This window comes from Arachis hypogaea, chromosome 9 (assembly GCF_003086295.3).
Source record: "Arachis hypogaea cultivar Tifrunner chromosome 9, arahy.Tifrunner.gnm2.J5K5, whole genome shotgun sequence".
Taxonomy (NCBI): Eukaryota; Viridiplantae; Streptophyta; class Magnoliopsida; order Fabales; family Fabaceae; genus Arachis; species Arachis hypogaea.
The window spans coordinates 93898633-93908986 of record NC_092044.1 but is presented as its reverse complement, the minus strand read 5'-3'; the positions used below and the strand labels follow the sequence as shown (position 1 = coordinate 93908986).

Sequence of the window (10354 nt, the reverse complement as noted above, 5' to 3'; positions counted from 1 at the left end):
TTTGGATGATTGGATAAGTTTTTCTCACTATTTAGAATTTCAATCACTGCTTTAGAATCACATTCTACTTTGACCTTCTTTAGTCCCAAAGTCTATGCCAATTTGAGGCCTTGGTCAATACCCCACAACTCAGCTGTGCAATCACCAATAAAATAAGAAAATTCTCCAAGCCATTTTCCATTTTCATTCCTCAAGAGGCTTCCACAACTTGCTTTCTTCAATTCATTATTTCTTGACCCATCAGTATTTAAAGTTACCCAATTGTGTGGTGGAGGGTGCCATCTGATGTGGTGTTCTTCTCTGTTTTTGACCTTGCTTTCTCCCTTTTTTCTTCTAAAGGCATCATTTTTAAGTAAGTTGGCAAACTCACAAATTGAAAAGATGGAAAGAAGGCCACTTACTATAAGAGAAGAGTCGGGAGTTAAGCCTCACTTTCGTCTTTGAAATAGATGAGTTGTACTGTTTTAGAATATGAGATTTTAATTGCTATAATTTAGTCCACCAATTTTTAAAAAATATACCACATTAGTACCTCGTGTATTTTTCGCTACCAAAACTTAATGTCGTTAATGACGTGGCTTAACCCTTACCACGCTGCTGAACATATTAATGGCTAGTTGAGTTGGATTAAAAGTATAATTGAACTAATTTGGTCCTTTTTTCTCTTTTATAACCTAAATCACAATAAGTTGTTTCCAATCTTTTTAGGACGCGCTCGTGATTGAGGGGCTCGTAGTGGTGGCGCTCCTCGGAAAGATTATCAAGGTAGGACAAAGCCATGCCCACCTAAGCAAATATGGTAGACTGAATTAGTAAAATTGATTTTGATGTACTTAGTATAGTAGTTATCCAAACCGCGGTTAATAGAGTTCTTGATGTAATCTAGAGATAATTTGGGCTTGATGTAGTTGGGGAGCTCTGTCATCTCCAAACTCCTGATATCGTTGAAGAATTTTCTTAACATCATTTGGATTTTGAAATCCTCAAAAATTTTAGAAATTTGGGGGAGATTGAGAATACAATGCTAGAAGAAGATAAGGAAGAAAAAAAATTAGAAACGTTTTGTGATTTATAAAAGGAGAAAAAAGACCAAATCAGTGCAATTATACTTTTAATCCAGCTCAGCTAGCTGTTAATATGTTCAACGTGGTAAGGGTTAGGCTACGTCACTAATGACATTGAATTCTGGTGATGAAAAATACACCAGTGACTAATGTGGTGTACTTTTTTGAATTCCAAGGATTAAATTATAGTAATTGGGATCTGAAAAATTAAATTAGTACAAATCGCCAATCTTAAATACCAAAGTAAGACTTAATTGAGGAGCCGGCTACTAAAATTCCCTAATGCTTGATAATCCGAAGAACATGAAGCCGATAGATAAAAGAACTTGATTCTTTCCATGACTTTCCATCTCCAAATTATGCACACCTGAGTGAAAAAACCCCCCAAGACTTCTCGGGAGCCAATTCAGGAAATCATGAGCAGCTAAATCAGCATATTGTGTAGGGACAAATTTCAATACAGTTTACTCAAAAGCGTCAAATTCATTTTTGGCTGGCTTTCTTGTCTTCTCATGTACCATTCACGGGCCATTATGGCTGCTTCGTTTATACTTCAGAGATTGGTGGAGTTGTTTTACACAAATTGGCCTGTTTGACAAGAATTTAAATCCTCTAAATTTTAAATTTCACATTAAAGGGTTAAGTATAATTTTTCACTATTTATTTCATAAGTGAGACCAAGAGAAAAATATGAAAGAAAAATCATTCAATAGTAAAAGATTACACTTTACTCTCTAAAGTAAAAATTCAAACTTTAGAAGATCCAAATTCGTTCAACAAAAGGATTTACTGGATTACTAAATACAAAATCAATTATAAGAAACAATATTGTAAGCATTTTTCAAATAAAGTATTTTTGAAAAAAAAAAAAAAGCACAGTTGACAATTACACATAAGTTTGACTACAAAATGTATGCAATAATCTTAATTTACGAGTTTGTATTTGAAACTAAGAACAAAGTCTAGTTCTATTAGGTGAAGTCGGCTATTCTAATATGCCAGCAAACATTATATCATTGTATTATACACAAATTGCATGAAGTGTATCAGATAATATGGGTGCATGAATGGAGATATCTATAATATATTGTACCATATTGCCCATGAAAATGAAACCCATTGCACCACCACCAGCAGATGATTTTATTTATTAAGATTGGCAAGTGCGCGCCAAGTCTAACCAACCAACTAACTAACTCATAGCGACCGACTTAAGATGGAAATTGACAATGATACAATGATACGGTATATGTCAAGCAAATTAACCAGGAATGCTGCCCTATTAACAAAACTGGGAGATTTCTGATTTCTCCTATCCCACTTCACATAGGAAGGAAAAAGAAAATTCAACCCAAATGTGAGAAAAAGTGAAGGCTTTATTGTCTCCTAAGCCTTTTTAATTGTTGCTAGTGTAGACCTTGCTTTCAGATTCAGAAAGATAGCCCTGAAGAAAGAAACATAAAGAAAGTAACTAAGAGGCTCATCAACCATTAAAATTGTGTAAGCTGGATAAAATTTGAAAAATGATTAAAAGGATAATAATGCCAATGCTAAACAGGATGGAGAATCCAGCATGGTTAAATGTATAGAAATATCTTGGTTTAATAAGTGAGATGCATATAATAAACAAAAGCAATTATGGCATTCATCTAGAGGGGTAAAACCTATTATGACACTCCATAATAAAAATTAAAATCTTAGTGACTAAGAAATACCTCAGTAGCATTTGAACATGATTTAACCAGGCTCTAGGCATCAGATTTTATTGCTAAAAATATCTAGCATATTGCATTTAAATTTGGAATCATAAGTAAGAAATGGTTTGATTGTGAATTTTATTGCTCTTGCTTTTACAACTATTATCAAACTTGGTTACAGAAAAGCCTATTTAATCACATGAGTAAAAATGTTCCATTCTCAGTGACCTCCAGAACATAAGATTTGATTTGATTTTTTTTTTTAAATTCAGTTCGAGTTCTATTTTTCATGATCAAACTCGCCTTTTTAACCAAACTCTTTATATTTTTTCAGGTTTCAAACACCCTGCACACCTATCACTCACATACAGCATTATCAACTAAGTTAGCTTATTCATTAAATTTTGGAACAAATGAGAGACAGAAAGAACTCATCTTGAACGAGTAACGATAAATATTAGAATGCTGAAAGATGTTGAAGCTCACCAGCAGGAAGCAACGAAGCTGTGAAATATAACACGAAACTGCAAAGGTATATACTGGTAATTCACCCAACCAACAATAGGCCAAAACTGTAAGATCAAAACCAATATAACTTCAGAATTCAAAACTTTTAGAAATTCAAAGTGATCCCATCAACAGAAGAATAGAAAAATGTTGTAATTGCCATACCCTCCATGCAGTCAACTGAACAGCAGGGTAGTCCTTCTTAACTTTGTTCGTGACTGTGCTCCATGATCTTCCTGCAGACCAAAATCATACTTTAAGTGCTACGCAAGTGTAGAAGAATATATGAAACAATATATAAAAAGAAAACCAATAGAACAAGAAATGTTCATGTTTCTCTATCAAATCAAGGATGCCTTTGAGGTTTCTATTCCTGTAGTTTATGTCAAATAGGTTTTTGTGAAGGAAATTCAGAAGAAGTTACATGAATTAATGAAACAACTAATGTTTTGAAGTTAATAACATTTGATTATTTATATATACTCCCTCCACTGCCATGTATCTATCTTTGAAAATTTGGTACATCTTTAGATCAATGCTTTTGGATCCAATTTATATCCAGATACCTTCATTCAAGGATGTGCCAAATTTTCACAGTAATGGACAAAAGATAACGGAGAGAGTAATAAACTACTGTTGCAGAATACACCACCCTTTCCGATGCACCGAAATACATTCTTGATCTTTAATGAAAACAGTATTAATTCCTTTTCAGCATCAACCAAACAGAAAACTATAGTGAGGTGAAGAATTAAGATAGAAGGCATAAATTTTTCAAAGTAATAAATTGCATATCAGGACACTGTACTTACATACCAATCACCAGTTTACCACACTTCAAAATTTAACCATAAGATTTTGACATAGCTGAACTTCATAGGAATACAAGAGTGACAATAAGTAGTGATAAGTTTTCAACATCTTGTAATCGCAACAGTCATATGATACACAATAATTCTAATGAATGCTAATTGATCCTAATATATTCTGAAATTTCAAAATCACGGTGTAAATTGATGATTGAGACACTCAGAATGAAAAATTAACTTAATCAATGAGCATACCTTCTATAACCAAGCCATAGTACATCATGAATAAAAAGTTGTTCCATGGGGAACTAGTTATCTGTTCAAGGATCACCTAATTGAAGGAAATTTTACTAATTAGAGCATTTTTTTTTAACAATATAGAACCAAAACACAATGCAAAATACCAACCTACAAGTGAAAAAGGGCCAGACAACAGACAATAAAACAAGCTAAAAGATATACCTTCTTTGCAACAGTTTCATTTCCTGTCTTCCCCCTAAAGATTTTATCCATCAATTTGTGGAGAAAATGTCCAAAGGGTCCAGAGTATGCAAAACCATAGAGCTGCAAAATAATTTCACTTTTAAATTTCACAGTCCATAGAAATCCCATCAGAGTCAGCACAGTAAGCAGATATAGATTTACTACCTCCATTTTAGTACATTGTAAAACCAATATATAGGAACATAAAAATTCTGTTCACAAACATTAACTTTTCAGTGCATCAAAAGGGTCAAAACACCAGTTATTTTGGAACGGATGGAGTATTTCTAATTGCCTGATCAAATCATCAGTTGATGTTCATGGAATGGGAAAAAGAGAAAAGACTCAATTCTCAATTCTGGTTGTCTTCAAGAAAGTCATGATCCTTTTTTCTAGTTTGATCCGATCATGGATCAACCCCAGATCTAAATGGAATCAAAATACTTGTTTCTCATATTGAATGAATGAAGAACCATATAGAGTGAAATGGGGGCATACCATGAAGAGAAGTATTCTTCTAAGCTGAAGCCTCTTAGCCCCAGCAATCTTCTGTGCAACTCCATCGCTAAAACCAGCCAAAAATGCTGCAGTAATTGCCTAAAAAAAGTTGGATTTTTAAACAACCCCATGAATCCATGAAGACCAAAGATGATAACTTTTGAAAAGGGCAAAAAGAAAAAAGAAGGAACATGAATAAGTGACCTTTGTCCTGAGGGGGTGGAGCTGAAGCTGAAGGAGATATTTCTTCCAAGCAACGTTGACTATGTCAGACATGGTGATTGATCAACCTCGGAAGGATCTTCTGTTTCTCTTGTGTGTTCGTCCGAGCCTCCGAGGTTGTAGCAGAGTTCGTGGAATTGGTAGTTTCTGTTATGCACGAAACCTTATTTAAGGGAAACAATATTTGAACCAACGTAGCAATAGTACTTGTAATTGTAAAAGACTCTGTGAGAGTGACAGGAACACAAACACAAAATTTGGGAAGACTGATATGTACATTTGAAAGGGTTGACGCAGACAAACGCTATTGTTGGTTGGTTCATTACTTTATTCTCTTTCTTTATATATATATATATATACTTTATCTCAATTTTGATTTTTCAGATATACTACTAATTACTTTGTTACAATTTAAGCAGTTATATTGGATAAAATAATTTTTATAAAATAATCTATGGAATGAAGACATAGATGAATCTTATGTATAGAGGGAGGGAAGTTATTCTTATTCATACAATTTAAATTTTTTTTAGTTGAGCCTATATATTTAAAAAATTTGATTTATTTTAGTGTAAAAAATATTAGAACTAATTAAATATTTATTTATAAATAAAAAATATTTATAATTAAAAATTTAATTAAAAAATATATAAAAATTTAATTATAAATTTAATAAAATCATAAAAATTAATAAAATAATTAAATTTTTTATTTTTTAATAAAAAATAAACCCAAAAAAAAGTAGAATGACAAGGACGAGTTTGGTGGCAAAGCCAGGAAGCTGCAAGTCAGACGTGAGTCACGTGACACATGCAGAGTGTGGCTAGCTACTTCAGCGAAGACTGAGAGAGAGTGAGAAGAATAATTTATTAATATAACATGTTAAGTGATATATTTTAACATATTAAGTGATACTACAATACATACTTAATAATTTTCATTGACAATTAACATAATAAATTTATAAAATTAAATCAAATCAACCCCAAATTAAAAAATTTTAATACCTCAAATTCTTTTCTCAAAATTATATTATTCTCCTAAATCTCATCTTTCTACATTTTCTTACCTCCCATTAATATCTATTAAGCATGCGTTTCTATTAAAACAAATATGATAATCGTTTAATGGATTTAATTTTGATAAATGATATTATATATAATTATATAATATTATATTATAAAAAATTATTTTTTATATTAATTATATAAATAATTATCTAAAATTAAAATATAATTAAATAATTATATAAAATATTTTATATAATTAATATATCAAAATTAAACTCTAATATTATTATTTCAAATAATATTTGTTCTCTCTCCTCAATATTTGTTTCTGACAATGGCCATGCAAAAAGTATTAAATCTCGATCTGGATAAACAATTTAATTAAGCTTTTTTTTTTAAAAATAGATTGAACAATAAATAGTTAAATACGTATATTAAAAGTAACTTATAAATAAGTTATTTTATATTTAATTTTTTAGTTCTAAAAATACTTATTTTAAGAGAAGAGTGATAAAAAAAACTTTTTATTATTAGAGAAGTAATTTTTTTTAACTTCTTCATAAGCACTAAAATAACTTTTTAGGAAGTTACAATTTAATTTTAAAAATTGTACCAGACATTAATATTATACCTTTTTATAGGGGTGGCAAAACGGGTCGAGCCCGTCGGGCCAATCCGCAAAACCCGCTAAAAAAGGCGGGTCAAACTAGGATTTAGAGACAGCCAAGTTAAAAAAAACCACCAAACTCGCACCGCCAAATTGGCGGGTTTTTGCGGGGCGGGCCAGTCCGCCGGGCCAATGATTTTTATTTTTATTTTTATTTTTATTAAATAAAAAAGTGATTACTATTATAAAACTAATAATTTTAGAATTTTTAAACACTTTTTTTCATTTTTTATTTTTATTCTTCTTTTAGTTATTAACTTTATTTATTTTATTACTATTTCGTATATATGCTCAAATTATGTGACTTATTTTTTAAAATAAAGATGATTCTATTGACAAATATTATTTTGAACAATTTTATTGAAGTTTAAAATTAAAAAAATAGTAAAAAAAATTATATTATGATTTGACTATTTTTTATTTGTATTTAATTTTTTAATTATTATTTTTTGGTTAATTTTAATAAATTTTATTTTTCAAAAAAAAAAAAGAGTCAAGCGGGCTAGCCCGCCAACCCGCCAATCTGCCATAAAGTGGAGTGGATTAGCATTTTGAACCCATTTTAGTTGGTGGGGCAGGCCTTGGCGGGGCGGGACGGGTTGGGGCGAGCCGGCCCGCTTTGCCACCCCTACCTTTTCATAAGTTTTAAGAGTTAAAAAAAGTAACTTATGAACCTATCCAAACGAGCCCTAAGGCAACACTGTGAAAATTATAGCGTGATGAAGATGAGTTGAGTGATTAATTAGGATTAAGTACGATTTTGGTCCCTAAAATAGGGGTCGAAAATTTTTTTCATCCCTAACTTTTTTTTGCTTATAAAATCATATCTAAGGTTTAACTTAATTTTAAAATAGTCTTTTTTATCAAAATTTTAATTTTTATTACCAAATTACCCCTAACTAAAAAATAAAAATAAAAAAGAAAAGAGGTTAAAGGGAAGGAGGGGAAGGGAATCAGTGAATCACGTTGGGGTTTTTCCAGGGAAGAAGAAGGGAGAAGGTGGGGAAGAGAAGGGGAAGGGTTCGTCGCTGCCGCAGCTCTTCACCGTCGCCGCTGCTCTTCGCAACCGCTGCTCTTCGCCGCCACTGCTGCTCGTTGCTCGGTCCTCACCACCGCCGCTGCTTCTCGTCATTCGGTCCTCGCCGCTCCTCTTCCTCGCAAGTGTTGCTTCATTTGCCCAGTCCGCGTCAACCTTATTTTGATGTTTCACTGCCTCAGTCCCAATCTCGTCTCACTTCCTCTCCAACTCATTGTCACTAAACAACACTATCATCCTCGTCCATGCTCTGCGCCACCATACCGTAGGCTAAATTGCTCGCTGCTGACATTCGTCGGTTGCGCTCCTCACTTCCTATTGCTCACTAATCTCCTCCTTACCTATATTCATTGTCACTGTTTTGTATTTTGGATTCTGCTTCTGCTTCAGCTGCTTCTTCTATTCCAGTTTTCTTTTATTCTTGTCTTTTTAGATTTTGCTTCTGTTTCAGTTGCTTCTTTTGGCTTATGCTTCTACTTCTGATTTTTCTTTTGGCTTTTGCTTTTGCTTCTGCTACTTCTTCTTCGTCTAGCTTTTGCTTTTTTTTTTCTATTTAGGTTCTGGAGCTGAATATTTAATTTTTTTCCTTTTAAATTTTACAAACTATTAGGTTAGATTAATTTTGCTGCTTTTGATTTTGCTTCTGTTTCTAATTCTGCATATGATTCTTTGTTCTTTTCATTTTGATACTTATGTTTCTTCATTATTGTTGCTGAAGAAGAAGAAGAAAAAAGAAAAGATGGCTTCATTATTTTTTCTTTTGATTCATTGTTCTGATGCTCTTGATTCGGATTCGGATTCATTGTTCTTGTACTTCATTATTTTTTCTTTTGATTCATTGTTGTTGATTTTATTGTTGTTATTGTTGGTGATTTTATTGCTATTGTTGCTGATGATTTTATTGTTGTTGTTGCTATTGATGGAGAAGAACGAAAAAGAAGAATAGAAATGTGGTATTTTGATGAGGAAGGAGAGGGGTATTTTGGTCCGAAGGACGGATTTAAAAATAAGTTAAACCTTAGGGGTGATTTTGTAAGAAAAAAAAAGTTAGGGATGAAAAAAATTTTCAGCCCCTACCTTAAGGACCAAAATCGCACTTAACCCTAATTAATATTATTAGGTCTTTATACTATTCACCTTTCGTATATTTCTTTTTCCAGTTTATTACACGTCAATTTATTTAGACATTATATTATATGGTAATCACTATAAAAAATTCGTTGGATATCATTAAATTTACCAAAAAAATCTGCCGGTAATATATTTATCGTCGAAATTATTCCAACAGTATAAAGCTCGCTAGTAATTGGCTACTGGCGGACTTTGTAAGATTTGAGAAAAATTAACTAGTAAATTGATTAATTAAAACTACGTTAATTAGGATTAAGGTGTCCGGAATATGTAAAAATATTAGAAACTATCATTTAAAAATTTAATGGTAAAATTTGAATTAAGAAAATTAAATTGAGCGCGAAAATATAATTATTTTGAGAAAAACGTGTATTGGCGTTAAAATTGTCTGCACCAACTTAAATCTGTCCGGTGCTATGAGTGAGAAAGCTAAGACGGTGAAAATGATAAGGAACGAAAGCCCAAATCACTTACTTTAAATATTTTAGCTCAAAGTTGGGTCACAGAGCTAAGAACTTAAGTTGGGCCACACTTGGACCCAAGCCTAAGTATATATAATCCACAAATTTAACAAAATTTAGCATTTTCCTTCATTTTGAGAGAGGGACACGGTTGTGAAGAGAGAAAAGAGAAAAGAGAGAAGAAAATCTAGCTCGTTACCTTCAATCTACCATAACTTTTGCTTCGGAACTCTGATTGACAAATTGTTTGCGGTTATGCATCGTTCTCCTCATCCTCTTCAATTTTGTCTGATTAGTTTGGTGAGTACTTCAAAATCACAGTTCTAGTTTCTCATTTATATTTGATTTCGTGTTTTAAACTTAGGTATTGAGGATTTTTAGTGATTTTTAATGTTATAGGAGTTCTCTAACTTATGTTCTTGGTGGTTTTGATCATTAAATTCAGTGGGTAAAGGTAAGGATCCCTTTGTTTCTCTTACTTCATCAATTTCTATGAGCTCTAGTTTTGACATTGTGCCAAATTATATGATATGGTGTTAGATTGAGTAATTAGAAGTTTGACTTGATAAAATTTGGAAGGAGAAAGCTTGGAAGCTTGAAATTTGTGACATTAAGGTATGAGTTTAAATTTCGGATAAATATCATGTAATGTGACATGAAATCTTAGGCTACTGGATCTAGGATTATTGTTGAATTGTTATGGTTGATTGTTTGGTTTAATAAAAATTGTGAAATATTGGGTGTTTGATTGATTTGGAATAAATGTGAT

The 10354-nt window shown here is 32.0% G+C and overlaps 1 protein-coding gene across 1 annotated transcript; it reads right to left on the bottom strand.

Moving 5' to 3' along the window:
- Positions 1–2168: 2168 nt before the first annotated feature.
- On the bottom strand, positions 2169–6126 carry LOC112711244 (peroxisomal membrane protein PMP22). The gene is made up of 7 exons (XM_025763849.2): positions 5263–6126; positions 5059–5157; positions 4540–4641; positions 4333–4408; positions 3434–3504; positions 3248–3333; positions 2169–2508 (listed from the first exon to the last, which is right to left on the bottom strand). Exons 1-7 carry the CDS (start codon positions 5332–5334, stop codon positions 2451–2453), a joined length of 564 nt encoding a protein of 187 aa, XP_025619634.1. The 5' UTR covers positions 5335–6126; the 3' UTR covers positions 2169–2450.
- Positions 6127–10354: the final 4228 nt, after the last annotated feature.

Bases quoted from the DNA above. Each gene is read 5' to 3' on its own strand.
- LOC112711244 (XM_025763849.2), bottom strand. From the start codon at position 5,334: ATGTCTGACATAGTCAACGTTGCTTGGAAGAAATATCTCCTTCAGCTT. The intron at 3,334-3,433 runs GTATGGCAATTA...TTGATCTTACAG, and splicing joins TTCAGTTGACTGCATGGAGG to TTTTGGCCTATTGTTGGTTG. The intron at 2,509-3,247 runs GTGAGCTTCAAC...TTCTTTCTTCAG, and splicing joins AGCTTCGTTGCTTCCTGCTG to GGCTATCTTTCTGAATCTGA.